The sequence below is a fragment of the Delphinus delphis genome, chromosome 12 (genome assembly GCF_949987515.2).
Source record: "Delphinus delphis chromosome 12, mDelDel1.2, whole genome shotgun sequence".
In the NCBI taxonomy this organism is placed as follows: domain Eukaryota; kingdom Metazoa; phylum Chordata; class Mammalia; order Artiodactyla; family Delphinidae; genus Delphinus; species Delphinus delphis.
In genome coordinates, this window is record NC_082694.2 from 27025082 (window position 1) to 27041438 (window position 16357).

The window sequence follows — 16357 nt, forward strand, 5'->3', positions numbered from 1 at the left end:
AAGGACCTATCTCCAAATTCAATCACATTCTGAGGTACTAGAGGTTAAGACTTTAACATATGAATTTGCCTGGGCCGGGGGTGGGGGGGGGTGGGGGTCGGTTAAGGTGCAATGGCTCTTTGGCAGCCTCTCCACAAAAGTAGACATTCCCTGGCCATTTAAAATACTCTTATTAAATAAACAAAATGCCTGCCCCCCACCCCCTGTATGCAATCTGTTTCCTGCCAAATGGAAACATCCGTTAAAAAAATACCCAACCTCAAACCTGTTTGGTTGTGCCCAGCACCAGTTCTCAAGCCAGAAATATTTTCCATTGTAAACAAATGAATTAACATCATGGTTCTTTAGTCTTCATTGTTTTACAAACTTACCGCGAATGAGCTTGTAAAAAGATATTCAAAGGGGAAACTAGCTGCAAAAGATTGGGTGACTACAATTTAGCTTAATTCAAGAAAGGAAAGCCTTCTGAAGGCATTAAGGGAAAGGGCCACTGACAGATCATGACGCGGAGTCTTAACCACTGCGCCACCAGGGAAGTCCCCTGCTGCAGTTTTCGGCACAAATGTTGTAACTTCCAAGCTGTAGACTGTATTTCCGTATTAATTTATGCATCTTATAAAAACAAATGGCGGGGGCTTCCCTGGTGGTGCAGTGGTTAAGAATCCGCCTGCCAATGCAGGGGACACGGGTTCGAGCCCTGGTCTGGGAAGATCCCACATGCCGCGGAGCAACTAAGCCCGTGTGCCACAACTACTGAAGCCCGCACACCTAGAGCCCGTGCTCCACAGCAAGAGAAGCCGCACCAATGAGAAGCCCAAGCACTGCAATGAGGAGTAGCCCCCACTCACCGCAACTAGAGAAAGCCCGCCTGCAGCAACGAAGACCCAAAGCAGCCAAAAATAAATAAATAAAATTATTTTTTAAATGGGGGAATTCCCTGGCAGTCCAGTGGTTAGTTAGGACTTGGCACTTTCACTGCAGTGGCCCGGGTTCGATCCCTGGTCAGGGAACTAAGATCCTGTAAGTCTCCCAGCACAGCCAAAAAAACCCTAAATGGGCTCTATAACTAGGATAAGATGCCAGATATGGGGAAATATTCATTATTGCTTTGGCTGTAATGAAAAAGTTTTTATGGGGTTTATTATAGCTCCAAATGCTCTGATATTGTCTTCGCATTCAATCACAAAAGGATATGAAAAATTTGCCTGCTCATGTTCTTTTACAGTGAGAGGAAAAATATATATAATCATTTTATTTAACCATTAATCTATTTGATAAGTTTTATAGCATGGAAGACATCTAGATTTTTATTGAATATAAGATTTAAGATTTCTGATTAGATTGTGTCAAGGTGTATATCAAGGCTTTCAAAATTGTTAGGTGATTAAAGCATTATCACTAGCTGACACCAGTACTAAATATTAGATTGATTTTAGGTAAAGGAGAGATGTTTGGTATAGCCAGTTAAAGAAAAATACAACTTAATCCAGATCTGTATTCTTAGATTTAATCCCAGAATTTATTACCAATCAAGAAAATGTTCCATAAAACTTGTTTAACTTTTTGCAACTGTAAGTTTGCCTCGTTCTGTCAAATTAGGCATAGCCAAGTACTAGACACATAGAGAACTTACATTAGAGAGCTGTCTACCCAAGACCATACTTTAGTTGAAATTTTTCATTCTTATTTATGTAGCCAACAGAAGAGAGGTCCCTCTGATGCTACAAATTTAGGGGGTGCAAGTTGGATCCTAGTTACTAGGATCCAACTTTTATTTTTAATATTTTTATTAATTTTTATTTTTATTTTAATTAATTTTTAAATTAATTTTATTTTATTAATTTTTAATTTTAATTAATTTTTCTATATCACTTATTTTATTAATTTTTATTAATTAATTATTAATTTTATTTTATTAATTTTTCTATATCACTTATTAACTTCACCTATTTTTGTACCAGTTCCTCCAGTCGAGTTCTGTTCCAGGGCTTCTCAAATTTTAATATGTATTCAGAACTAGAACAAAAAATTTCACAATTTGTATGGAAACACAAAAGACGCCAAATAGCCAAAGCAATCTTGAGAAAGAAAAACAGAGCTGGAGGAATCAGGCTCCCTGACTTCAGACTCTACTACAAAGCTACAGTAATCAAGACAGTATGGTACCAGCACAAAAACAGAAATATAGATCAATGGAAGAGGAGAGAAAGCCCAGAGAAAAACCCATGCACATATGGTCACCTTATTTTTGATAAAGAAGGCAAGAATATACAATGGAGAAAAGACAGCCTCTTCAATAAGTAGTGCTGGGAAAACTGGATAGCTACATGTAAAAGAATGAAATTAGAACACTCCCTAACACCATTCACAAAGATAAACTCAAAGTGGCTTAAAGACCTAAATGTAAGGCCAGACACTATAGAACTCTTAGAGGAAAACATAGGCAGAATACTCTATGACATAAATCACAGCAAGATCCTTTTTGACCCACCTCCTAAAGAAATGGAAATAAAAACAAAAATAAACAAATGGGACCTAATGAAACTTCAAAGCTTTTGCACAGCAAAGGAACAAGATAAAAGACATAAAGACAAAAAGACAACCCTCAGAAAGGGAGAAAATATTTGCAAATGAAGCAACTGACAAAGAATTAATCTCCAAAATTTACAAGCAGCTCATGCAGCTCAATATCAAAGAAACAAACAACCCAATCCAAAAATGGGCAGAAGACCTAAATAGACATTTCTCCAAAGAAGATACACAGATTGCCAACAAACTCATGAAAGAATGCTCAATATCATTAATCATTAGAGAAATGCAAATCAAAACTACAATGAGGTATCGCCTCACACCAGTCAGAATGGCCATCATCAGAAAATCTACAAACAATAAATGCTGGAGAGGGTGTGGAGAAAAGGGAACCCTCTTGCACTGTTGGTGGGAATGTAAATTGATACAGCCACTATGGAGAGCAGTATGGAGTTTCCTTAGAAACTACAAATAGTACTACCATACGACCCAGCAATCCCACTACTGGGCATATACCCTGAGAAAACCATAATTCAAAAAGAGTCATGTACCACAGTGTTCATTGCAGCTCTATTTACAATAGCCAGGACATGGAAGCAACCTAAGTGTCCATCAACAGATGATTTGATAGAGAAGATGTGGCACATATATACAATGGAATATTACTCAGCCATAAAAAGAAACGAAATTGAATTATTTGTAGTGAGGTGGATGGACCTAGAGTCTGTCATACAAAGTGAAGTAAGTCAGAAAGAGAAAAACAAATACTGTATGCTAACACATATATATGGACTCTTAAAAAAAAAAATGGTCATGAAGAACCCAGAGGCAATACGGGAATAAGGACGCAGACCTACTAGAGAATGGACCTGAGAACACGGGGAGGGGGAAGGGTAAGCTGGGACACAGTGAGAGAGCGTAAAATAGATAGCTAGTGGGAAGCAGTCGCATAGCACTGGGAGATCAGCTAGGTGCTTTGTGACCAGCTAGAAGGGTGGGATAGGGAGGGTGGGAGGGAGACAAAAGAGGGAGGAGATATGGGGATATATGTATATGTATAACTGATTCAGTTTGTCATAAAGCAGAAACTAACACACCATTGTAAAGCAATTATACTCCAAAAAAAATGTTTAAAAAAATTTTAATGTGTATTAAAAATCACCTGGGAATCTTGTTAAATGAAGATACTGACTCAGTAGGTCTTGGGGGGTGTGCCAAATTCTGCATTTAAAAAAAAATTTATTTATTTATTTGGCTGTGCCAGGTCTTAGTTGCAGCACTCGGGATCTTTAGTTGAAGCACGCAGGATCTAGTTCCCTGACCAGGGATCAAACCTGGGCCCTCTGTATTGGGAGCATGGAGTCTTAACCATTGGACCGCCAGGGAAGTCCCCCAAATTCTACATTTTTAACAAATTCTCCAATGGTACCAAATTATGCTGGTCCAAAGATCACACTTTGAGCAGCAAGGAACAAAATCACCCCCACCCCTCTCTCCGTATCAATGGATGGTTAGACTGATATTAGATATGGTGATGTTTATTAGAGGATCAGTGATAACGTTGCAGGAAGGGGGACCCCTTCCAGGGCCCAAGAGTGGGCTCTTGTCTAACACGCAGAAATGAATTGTCTGAGGAGATACACATGCTGACAAAACAAGAGACTTTATGGGGAAGGGGCGCCCGGGCAGAGAGCAGCAGGGTAAGGGTACCCAGGAGAACTGCTCTGCCACACAAAGTCTCAGGTTTTATGGTGATTGGGTTAGTTTCCGGGTTGTCTCTGGCCAATCATTCTGACTCAGGGAACTTCTTGGTGGCGTGCGCATCGCTCAGCCAAGATGATTCCAGCGAGGATTCTGGGAGGTTGGTAGGACATATGGATTGGTGTCTCCTCTCTTCTTTGAACTTTCCCGAATTCTTCCCGTTGGTGGTAGCTTATTAGTTCCTCGTTCCTTACCAGGACCTCCTGTTGTAAGATGACTCATGCGAGTGGCTACTATCTTGCCTGGCCAGGGCGGGCGGCTTCGGTCAGTGTTTCCCCTAACAATAATCTTCTGTCCTTCCAGCACCAATTTGCAAATATTTGGTTATCTTGTCAAACGAGGGCACTGAGGGATGAAGTGACCATGTATCTGATGGGCAGCATAAATGGCTTACACACTCAGTTCTGCAGATTCTCAGTTCATCCCAAGCCCCAAAGGTTTTTTGTTTGTTTTGTTTCCTTCTTTGCCTGCAACTCACCACAGCTCATTAAGACTGTGGATTACTGTATTCTGCCTCAGAGGAACTCCTGACCATGTGGAAGTGCCCCCTCTGGTCCCCATGTTGTTCTCATGATCTCAGCCTCAAATTATATGGGAAGGCTGTGATGTCCTTATGTTTGTAGGGCTGTGATCCTTGTTCATTCCTTTAGCAGGTGGTATAAAGCTGACACCAGAGGCATCTTGCCACTTGACTGTGTCACTAATATTTGAAAAGGGCCTTTCCCTGGAGATCCAAGAAAGATTTGCACCGATTAATCTAGAATTCTAGATCACAGCACTATCACTTGTGATGTCATGGGCCATTGGGATTTTCTGAGAAAGCTGCTTCAGCCTGCAAATGACAAGACTGGAGACAATTTCCTAGTCTTGATAATGAGGTGACTTGATAATCAGTCATTGGTAACTATAAACTAAAACAACTCAGTTTGATGTGGTTTTCACACTCATTAGGGTGAAAGGGAAGTTTTAAGCCATCTTAAATTTGTGTTGTTACAGATTATAGCTTGGTCTTTTTTTAAAATTAATTAATTAATTTATTTATTTTTGGCTGCGTCAGGTCTTTGTTGCTGAGTGTGGGATTTCTCTAGTTGTGGCAAGCAGGGGCTACTCTGTTGCAGTGAGCAGGCTTCAGTAGTTGTGGCTCGTGGGCTCTAGAGCGCAGGCTCAGTAGTTGTGGTGCAGGGGCTCAGCTGCTCTGCAGCATGTGGGATCTTCCCGGACCAGGGCTCAAACCCGTGTCCCTTGCATTGGCAGGCGGATTCTTAACTACTGCGCCACCAGGGAAGCCCCTATAGCTTAGTCTTTTAAGATTTTATTTCTCTGTTAATTGCTCCCACCCTTCGAGGCTGATTAGTACAGATATTTTTTTCAGATTATTTTCCCATTATAGGTTATTACAAGATATCGAATATTGTTCCTGTGTTATACTGTAAATCCTTGTTGTTTATTGTATATATAATAGTGTGTATCTGTTAATCCCATATTCCTAACTTATTCCTCCCCCTCCCTCTCCTTTGGTAACCATAAGTTTCTTTTCTTTGTGAGTCTGTTTCTGTTTTGTTTTGCTTTTTTAGATGTAGATTTATTTATTTACTTATTTATTTGGTTGCACCTGGTCTTAGTCGCAGCAGGCATGCTCTTTATTTTTATAATATGAATTTTAAAAAATAAATTTATTTATTTATTTATGGTTGCGTTGGCTCTTCATTGCTGTGCGTGGGCTTTCTCTAGTTGTTGTGGCGAGCGAGGGCTACTCTTTGTTGCAGTGCATGGGCTTCTCATTGTGGTGGCTTCTCTTGTTGCGGAGCCTGGGCTCTAAGCTTGTGGGCTTCAGTAGTTGTGGCTCGCGAGCTCTAGAGCACAGGCTCAGTAGTTGTGGCATATGGGCTTAGTTGCTCCGTGGCATGTGGGATCTTCCAGGCCCAGGGCTCAAACATGTCTCCTGTATTGACAGGCGGATTCTTAACCACTACGCCACCAGGGAAGTCCCAGGTGTGCTCTTTAGTTGTGGCTCACAGGCTCCTTAGTTGCGGCTCGCCAGCTCCTTAGTTGTGGCTTGTGAACTCTTAGTTGCAGCATGCATGTGGGATCTAGTTCCCTGACCAGGGATCAAACCCGGGCCCCCTGCATTGGGAGCGTGGAGTCTTAACCACTGTACCACCAGGGAAGTCCCTGTTTCTATTTTGTATAAAGGTTCATTTGTATGATTTTTTAGATTCCACATATGTGATATCATAAAATATTTGTCTTTCTCTGTCTGACTTAGTATGATATTCTCTAGGTCCATCCATGTTGCTGCAAATGGCAATATTTCATTTTTTATGGCTGTGTAATAGAATAATATTCCATTTTGTATACACATATATATCTTATTAAAACAATAGTCTGTTGATGGGTTGAAATTTTTACCTTATTTCATAATTAGGCAAAAACTTCATAAGCCATGTACAAATGGAGTGATGCAATGGGCCCAGATTTCCTTTTTTTAAATTCAAGTGTTGTAGTTTAAGGTTTATAGCATATGGGTCCAAATCATGCTTTGTGTTTAAAAAATGAACACAGCCTAATTTTAAACGAGAGGTTATTGATTTGTTTGGATTTGCCAACATTCTTAAATGGCTTCTAAAAGTTGGACACAGTACTTTGTGTTCTCACAAGTGTTCAGCACAGCTGCCCTGGGAGCGAGCAGAGTAGCCTTGCTCGCAGCGGTGAGCCACGGGTGCAGGTAAAGGGAAGGATGAAAGAAGCAAAGACTCAGCTTGGAGAGATATCCCTCAGAAGTCTTCTAAAGAGTCCCAGTGATGATTGTAGAACAGTATGGGTGACATGATCCACTTGTGAAAAAGCCAGCAAACTACCTGTGAGCATGATGGGAAGGAGAGATACCCACCAACCCATCAGCAGTTGGTTGTCAGCCAGTAGGGGTTACTTCATACACTTCTGTTGATTCTTTTTTACCTGATCGTATATGATGCGCGAGCTTTGTTCATCAGCAGGTGCTCCCCACTCATTAGTAGGTCAGCTCATCAAAGGTCCCCAGGCCCCTGCAAGCTGAGCAATGCAGTTTGGCGGGGGGGCCCTTAGCTGGCACTGGAGGTGGGAAGGGGCTGGCAGGAATGAGCAGTCTGTGGAGAATTGCCATGTTCCAGAAGGTCTATCTTCAGCCAGACCACGTGGCTTCTGCAAGGCCTAAAGGGGGGCAGGGGGGACCAGGCTGGGAGAGCAACTGTCCACTGGGCTAGAGAAGAGGGCAGGAGAGCCTCGGAGACCATCTCCTTCCCCAGTGACACTCTGGCTCCAGATCTGCTAGCAGACACTTCATTCCTCCAAACATCCAAGCTCTTTCGCCCCTTGGAGAAAGCCGAGGCTGACCAGGCTGCTTCTGTGGCTCACAGACAGTCACCCTGAACAGGGTGGCCAATAGCCTGCCTTGGGCAGAGGCCCAGTCCAGAGCTCTGCTTCCCTCTCTCATTTCAGTACATCCCTTTGCCAGTGCTGTATGGAGTCTTCCTCTACATGGGTGTGGCCTCCCTGAATGGCATCCAGGTAAGGCTCTCCCCTTAGGTCCTCTAAGCCTCATTTTACAGATGAGGAAACTGAGGCTCAGAATTCAAAACCCAGATCGAGCTGACTCCTACGAGGATTTCACTACACCTCTCTCTTCTCTAAGGCAATTTGCACAGAAGAAAACATTTTGTTTTGTTTTGTTCTTTATTTACCACAATACACCAGATGTCTTGGATAGCTTGTGTTGCTGTTAAGTTGCATTTTCCTTGAATGTGGGCAATGTTTACTGGGGCCAGCGCCAGGGCTGTAGCCCTCACCAAGGGCTCAGCTCTCCCCCACCATAAGATCTCATTATACATCCTCCGAGACCTCCAGGCCCCTTCTTTTGCATCCTTAAGGCCTGACCAGGGGCTCCCCTCTATGGGACCCCACTGCAGCACCCATTTCACCAGACCCAAGCCCCCAGAGGGGCCACCAGGGTCCCCACGGCCTGGCTGAGTCTTCCCCTGTCCTCACCAGTTCTGGGATCGCTGCAAACTCTTCCTGATGCCGGCCAAGCACCAGCCGGACCATGCCTTCCTGCGGCACGTGCCCCTGCGCCGGATCCACCTCTTCACCCTGGTGCAGATACTGTGCTTGGCTGTGCTCTGGATCCTCAAGTCTACGGTGGCCGCCATCATCTTCCCAGTCATGGTAAGATGAGCGCAGTCTTCCCCCTCGTGTTCAGCAGGTTCAGATGGGGAAGGTGTCCAGGGGGAGACCCACCCTAGCCTTCTCCTCCACAGTGGCCTGATTCTCTCAGGGTCACAAAGGCAGGCACAGATCGAGATTCGAGATTCAGGTTGTGACTCCAGGCCAAGTAGAGCTGGGGGGCGGGGGTGTGGTGGAATGCAGAGGAGAGACGGGGAGGGAAGTCGTATGTGGTAGGTGGATGCTGTAGTGACAGCCCACACGCCCGCCTCCACCCAGCTCAGGTCAGGGCGGCTCAGTGAGAATGCAAAAGCCAACCAACTTTCCCAACTCTGGAGTGCGATGGAGAAGCTGGGCAAATTCAACAAGGAGACTGAGTTCCCCACTGCCAAAATTCAAACCAAGTGCGGAAGTAGATCTACACTAAATATAATTCTTCACCCTTCAATATAACTGAATTTGAAAAGATAAATGGGGGGATGGGATGGGGAGAGCTAGAAATAGAGATTTAGAACTTCAGAGTCCAACGTCATTAACATGTCATTGTTTGGAGAAGCTGGGGCAAGTATGTGAGCATTCTTTGACTATTCTTGAAATTGTGTGTAAGTTTGAAATTATTCCAAAATTAAAAGTGAAAAGAAGAAAAGCCAACAACATGTTGCATCTGGCATCTAGATCGCCCATGGAGGGCAGTGGCCTCTGCCCCTGCTGGGGCATGGGGAATGGGAGGGGGGACTGTGGGCTAATGCTTGGGGGGAAGCCCTAGGTGGGCCCTAAAGCCTGCAGGGCTGGATTCGGGACCAAAGTGAGGACACAAAGTAGGATCTGAAATATCCTGGCAGGATTCTGAGTCAGTGATTCTTGACCCTGCGCTCATAAGAGTCACTTGGGAGCTTTTTAAAAGCACATGCACCCAGGCCTCAGCGCAAATCAATGAACTCAGAATCTCTTAGAGAAACCCAGGCATTGGTATTTATAGTAAGTCTACAGGTAAGCATAAATGTCCAGCCAAGGTTGAAAACCACCACTCCAGGGAAAGTGAAATGGATCCTCCCCAACAGGGCCCTCATGGGTTTCAGAGGTGAGGAGGGGAAAGGATCGTCACAATTGGCATGGACTGAGTGCTATTTCATTTAGTCCACACCTTCCCTAAAGAACTACCATTTTACAGACTGGAAAACTGAGGCTCAGAGAGCATGTGTGAGTGACTCAAGCCACACAACCAGGAAGGAGCAGAGCCAAGATTCACACCTTCCCCCATATTGATATTTTTTAATTTACATGCAGTAAAATGGACTCTGCTGTTCTATGAGTTCTGAAAAAACACAGAGTAGCGATTCCGCCACCACAGTCATGATACAGAACAGTTCCATCACCTCTAAAATTCTGTGTTGTCCCTATGTAGACAGCCCTTCTTCCTACCTCTGCCCCTAGCAACCATGCTCTGTTTTCAGAGCCAGGAATTTTAAAAACCAGGTCTGAACAACTCCCGAGCTCTGCTTGCTTCCAAGACACAGGGTCAGTGAGGACCCAGTGTTAAATCCCGCTGGATGTTTTTCTCCCTGACCTCATCTAATGGCTAGTTCTTGGTGGTGAAAGGACAATATTCATAACTAGCTACTTGGACCCATTGCATCTATTAAAAGTCAGTGTTTAATCTTCTCCAAAGAGCACGTGTTTTGCCTTTGTTTATCCTGAACAGAACCAAACTTTCTAGACTTTCCTTTAAAAATTCTAGATATGCCAGTATACTTTATTCAGTTTGTTAGCAGAGAGATTGGCAGCTCTCAGAAATGGGGGCACGGGGACAGTTGGTCTCAAAGTGTAATCCCTGAATCAGCGGCATCAACATCTCCAGGCAATCTTGTTAGAGATGCAAATCTCAGGCCCCACCCCAGACTTTCTGAGTCAGAAACTCACCCAGCACCTAGCAGTGTGGGTATTAACAGCCTGCCAGGTGATTTGATCTAAGCTCAAGTCTGAGAACCACTAATTTAAAGAATAACTGTAGTTCTCCACCCACGGGCCCCATCTGGCTCCCCCCCCACAGCTGTCACAGGCTCTGTGCATCTGGGTCACTGGTAGGCATCGCCACTCAACTGAGGAGAGGCTGGATGAGAGGAACCAAGATGGGTGGGAGGTGAACAATGGTTTGGGGGAGCTTTGAGAATGTTCCAAAGATACCAGAAAAAGTCCCTGAACATAGCTGACTGAGGGAGAAAATGAATTGTGCCCAAGTTCGGGGTCTTGAGCCCATGGTTTTCTCTGAACTCTCACCACAGATCCTGGGCCTCATCATCGTTCGAAGGCTTCTGGACCTCATCTTCTCCCAGCATGATCTGGCCTGGATTGACAACATCCTTCCAGAGAAGGAGAAAAAGGAGGCAGATAAGAAGAAAAGGAAAGGGGCCCATGAGCACAGTGAAGAGGAGGTGGGGAGGATGTGAGGCCTGGGCTGATGGGAGGGATCAAGAGACCCTCCCTCCACCTCTGCCATGGCCAGGGTGGGGAGGCTTCTCATGTAGCCGGGAGCGACTGCCTGGGCCCCGCGTCAGTCTGGTGTGCTGAGATTGCGTCTATTCATGTGAATACCCTGAGCGTGGGCCAGAGTGAAGAGCCCTCTCATCCAGGAAAAAGTCAGTTGGCCATGCCTATTTTCCCCCATTCCTGTAGGCTCTTGGGGCCATTACAACAGCACTGTAGGTCCCTGAGGGGACAGGGCAGAAGACTTGGCTCCATCATGGAGGAGGTTATGAGGACTGACCTCCAAAGAACAGAGCAGGCCCAGGGGGAGGGGTCTGATAGGGACTCATTAGTAGACTGGACTCCTGGGCAAGTGGGAGGACGGGGGACAAGCCTTGCTTGGGCCTGTCCATAGGGTCCTGGGCAGAGAGGTGGGGGAAGACGCACGTGGCCTCCTGAAAGGAGGGTGACTACATTCCCCAGATGCCTGGGACCACTCAGTCTCAGTTGTCCCATCTGCCCCTCTCTTCTCCCATGCTTCCTCCCCATCTCACCCCAAAACACTCAGGGAGTCAACAGACAAGAAGCCAGTCCAGAACTTATAGTAAATCACAAAATGTTAGTGAAGAAGACTGTCTAGTTCAAGTGTTCATTACAGATGATGAAACTGTCCCCCAGAAGGGAAGTGACTCACCCAAGATGGACGTATAGGCTAAATGTCTAGGAGGGAACTAAGAAAACCATTCCGACTTTGAATCTGATCAATCTGAACATACTAAGCTGCCCATGTCCTTCCTAACACCATGCCTGGCTCCCATTCTCCCAATTTGACCCAAACCCACATCCCTGCCTCCACCGTGAACTGTTCGCCTAGCAATCTTGCCTTGTGCAGATCAAAGCTGCTCAGAGGCAAGCCCTTGCTGACTGATTGGTGACGATTAAACCATCTTCTGATGGTAGTGATAGGCCAAAATTCCCCTGGCCCTCAATTACTGTCCTCTTCCCAGAACATAAGAGGCCCATAACCCCCATTCACATGTTTTTCATTGATGATTTTTTTTGGCCGTGCCGCACAGCTTGCAGGATCTCAGTTCCCTGACCAGGGAATTGAACCCGGGCCACAGCAGTGAAAGCCCAGAATCCTAACCGCAAGGCCACCAGGGAACTCCCCCTTGTTGATGACTTAGATGATTTGCAAAGTTAGGTTCTGAGAACAAAGAAACTGAGAGTCTAAGTGCCTTTGAAAGACAAGTATTATTCTTTCACTGATTCATTCAATAAATATTTCAGTGGCTACCACAGGCCAGGAACTATTTCAGGGGTGGGAAAAAGCATCTCTGGTTTATATGATATATTCGATGGAAAAACGGGATTCAATTTACATAAATTCATTTTATACACGTCTTCAGCTACTGTGTGAGGTTCACTCCCAAGTGACTGGTTACCACGACAGTTGAAACTGTTCTGAAGAGTAACATTCCTGCAAGAGTTCTGTCCTTTCTAGTGTCCTCAGTGGGCCCCAGGGTCATTGCAGCACCCACTGTCTAGTCTGGATATGAAGAGGATGGTGGTTTGCACACTGTGGACGCGTGTATTTTCCATCTTGGCAAGAAAGCCAACACTGTCGTATTGGTGGTATTTATCAGCTTTTCCCACTGTTTCTCTCCAGCCCCAGTTCCCTCCTCCCTCAGTTATAAAGATTCCCATGGAAAGTGTCCAATCAGATCCCAAAAACGGTATCCACTGCGTTGCCAGTAAGTAAAGCACACGGTGTCTCTCCCTTCCTACTTACTACTAATCCTCCACCTCTTCCTCAAGGAACTTTCGTCTCTAACTCAGGTCTATTGGTCTTAGATACTAAAGGACTCCTGTGCTAGGCAGAGTTCAAAAAGAACTGGGCTACAGGAACTGGAACTCCAACCATATGGAAGCCCCAAATCAAACCATGTAGACTTCGGTGATCAATCTTCATTAGTTTAGGCAAACCCCCTCTTTCCCTCCTTACCCCTAGTGCCCTCAGGTGCCTGTGGTACCACCTCGCCCCCTCTTGCATGACCTGCTGAGCCTCTCATGTGTGCCAGTGGTTACTGAAATGATTGAGAGCTCAAAGCCAAGCTGAGTTGTCCCCTTTAGGAAAACAAGTAGCATCACACTGGGATTATAAATTAGTCAAGGTCCTAGTGGTTGGGCTGTGATTCTGTATGTGCCTGATTCACAAGCACCTTCCACATGTTGAAAAGGGAACCTGCCTGGGAAGGATCAGATGTGGCTTATGAAGATCTCGGGGGATTTTATTGCTGCCTTTACCCGCTTCCAGCCTCAGCTTCCTATTGGTGGATAGTCCTGTCATCAAGACAACACAGTCTATCCTGGGAGTAGTCTGAAAGATGCCAACATGGGTCCTGACCCTGGCGCTCCTAAGGGCTTGCCGCTTTCCCCAAAGGCCCATACTGGGGATCCGGCCAGCCCCCACAAGGGCCCTTCAAGGAAGGGCTTCCCATTACATTCTCCTCCAGAAGTACCTCCTCCTTTTGAATTTCTCATGCCCTTCCCCCTTCTCATTTGTATACCTCCATCACCTTTCTTCATTCTTCCCTGGCCCTCACCGTGCCTCTCACCCACCTCTGGGTGAAGGAATAATTGAACCAGAAGCCACCCATCTCTGTGAGGCCCCTGTATTCCTCTCGTGTGGTACTGGCCACGGGGTTAGAGAATAGAAAGGAGAAGAAATGGGTGAGGGGAGCACTGTAGAAAGAGGGTATATTCTCCAGAATAGTTCACAAAGCTGTTCCACGTCTGACACTTTGATTTTCCTGCCAGGACAAAGATCTTCCAGTTGGAGTTACTCACTCTGATTCCTCCTTCAGTGACTCAGAACTCGACCGAAGGTAACAGCCATGAGATAAGACTCTCTGAGTGTTAGATAAGAGCCTAAGCAATGGCTTTGAAAGCGGAGGGACTAGGATTTCCCGGGCTAACCAGTGTCTCAGTAAAAGGCCTTTGCTGGTCCACCACAGGACACAAAGGTACAGAGCTGATTATTGGGTGTCAAGTAACAAATCTGTCCTCTTATTGACATAATATGATTACACCACACAAAGGTACTGAACTTTAGAAAAGGAAATTATTACAAAATATTAAGCAGAATGAAAACTGAAAGTAAATATTGAAAAAGGAAAACAGAAACTAGACGTGATTTAAGTATTTATTATTAAAAGCCAGGATGAATGAACTCTAAAGATCAAAACACCAAGCACTCTAATACTCTGTGGAGTAAAACAGCAGCATGGTTACTATGCAAAGGTCAGAAAGGGTATCAAGGAAAGCTAACTAGATATCAATGATCAAGTGGAGATAAAAAACAGTCAAGAAAGGATTCAAGGCCCAGGTTCCAGGAACTCCGATGCCAGCCATGTGATTCCTTGCTGTCCTTAATGAGAAGCCACCCTCAAAAAAGGTGGGGCTACTTGATGACTGAAAACAAGGGGGGATCAAAAATAGAAAAGAGGAATTCAGAGGCAAGAAAGTCTGCCTCAGTCATTACTAGGGAAGATGGTGGGGGCAGTCCCACTCCTACAGTGTGCCCTAAGCTGGACAAGAATCACTGTGCTACATCTGACAGTGAAAGCACGGGCTATCCCAGGACTAGAGGTAGCTGGCTGCAGACGGAGATGGGACTCACCTGAGAGATTTTAGGAAACATGTACAGGATCTTCTGAGCTATATGTCAAAGCTGTTACCACATTGCCAGGATGAGAAGAGATTTATCACCAGGGTAATAAGCCTCCCTAAGCAGCACTACTGTGTCGCATGTCCAAATGACATCTCTGCCTGCCTTCTCATCCCCCCTCCCCAGTCAGGGCTCCTATGCCCTTAATGCCACAGATCTTTATAAATATATGTGTTAAGAGAAAAGCACTGTCTATCTTACTTTCATTTTAAGGTAGGCTACACAAAATGAAACCTCTTAATGCTCTAATTTCAGTTAATGGAGAGAGAATTTGGTCCAGGATAGGACACTTCCAAAAACCTGTTAAAGTACACAAAGCAGGGGACAAGGCCAGAAATGCAGACAATTTCGTGACTAGTGACGGCACCTCCCAACTATGCTGGTGTTTTACTGAATCTGTGAGAGTACCTAGAAGTAAAGACAACTAAATAGCAGGATTCCATTTCAGTGAGGAAAAAACTCAGCAACATGAGCTGGTTTAACAAAGATTAAGCATCCATGGTCTACCAGGCACGATGCTTAACCTCTGGGAATATAGAAAGACAGGCATGTGTACCACATGCCAAGAACGGAGCACACATAAGGGAAAGGACAGGCATCTACAGGAGGAATCTGCCTTACCCAGAGAATCTGGGAACAATAAATAGGAGTCTTCCAGATGTGCAGAGTCAAAGAAAAAAGAGAGAAAAGAAGGCGCTGCAGGTATGGAGAAAAGGCCTGAAATATCACACAGACACAGGGCAAAGAACCCAGGATGGATGGGGCAAACAGCAAGCAGGCAGAAGTTTGAGCAAAGAAGGCTCTTGTCTCACCAGGCTAAGGAGCTTGAATTCTGTCCTTTGAACAGTGGGGAACCACAGTCAGGTTCATGATCCAAAAAGTTCACTTTGGCAGCAATGTGATAAATAGGTCGAAAAAGAGTGAGACCAGTCATTGAGACAGCTGAAGGCCAAGCAGATAGGATACTGCTAGTTCCTATGATGTGTTAAGAGTTCAAAAGCAAAGACAGAACTATTTGCACTAGAACTCTGTTCTGGGGGATAGCATTAAAAAATACCAAATCCTAGATAAATCATTCTTCCCTCTTCTTTTTCTCATTCAGCATCACCCTGCACTTCAAAATCTCCTGTCCAGCTTCACCTGCCTTCAGCTACTCACAGAGCCCAGTCTTCATGGTGCCACAGGTGAAGATAGAGATGGAGCCAGACTGTGACTTCACAGACATGGAAAGATATGGAAGAGAAGCTGACAGCGAGACCACCCTCTAGGAGGACGGACGGGGCACAGAGTGAGGGCCTTGTTTAGTCTTCACTGTGAGGGTCTGGGCCAAAACCCTTCACTTTTCCAAACCTGTTTCCTTATTTACCAAACAGAGGGAGTCATTCTGCTTGATAGAAAACTGGAGAGCTGTTGATGAAAAGTACTACTTATATGCAAAGCCCTCTACTTCCCTCTGTAGTTATGAAAATAACTAAAGCTAAATGTTACACCTTATTTTAAAATGCAGTCCAGCATAGAAATTATAACATTTCTTTTGAAATGAAAAAATGCTTTCTCTCAAAACTGTAGCTAAGATAAAGGGGCACTACTCAATTTTTATTTAAAACAAATATCAGTTAAGATTTTTTTTTAAAAGCTGAGATTTTAAATGATCTAGATGGTCTTAAAACAACTTAA

The 16357-nt window shown here is 44.8% G+C and overlaps 1 protein-coding gene across 1 annotated transcript in view; it reads left to right on the forward strand.

The window, feature by feature from the left end:
• SLC4A5 (solute carrier family 4 member 5) overlaps positions 1 to 15869 on the forward strand; it is a 115052-nt gene extending 99183 nt beyond the window's left edge. The window contains exons 22-27 of the mRNA XM_060027754.1: positions 7768 to 7836; positions 8317 to 8490; positions 10770 to 10919; positions 12620 to 12704; positions 13771 to 13838; positions 15783 to 15869. Of these exons, the coding sequence (XP_059883737.1) occupies positions 7768 to 7836; positions 8317 to 8490; positions 10770 to 10919; positions 12620 to 12704; positions 13771 to 13805 (513 nt within the window). The 3' untranslated portion in view covers positions 13806 to 13838; positions 15783 to 15869. The remainder of the gene's footprint in view (positions 1 to 7767; positions 7837 to 8316; positions 8491 to 10769; positions 10920 to 12619; positions 12705 to 13770; positions 13839 to 15782) is intronic.
• The last annotated feature ends 488 nt before the right edge of the window (positions 15870 to 16357 follow it).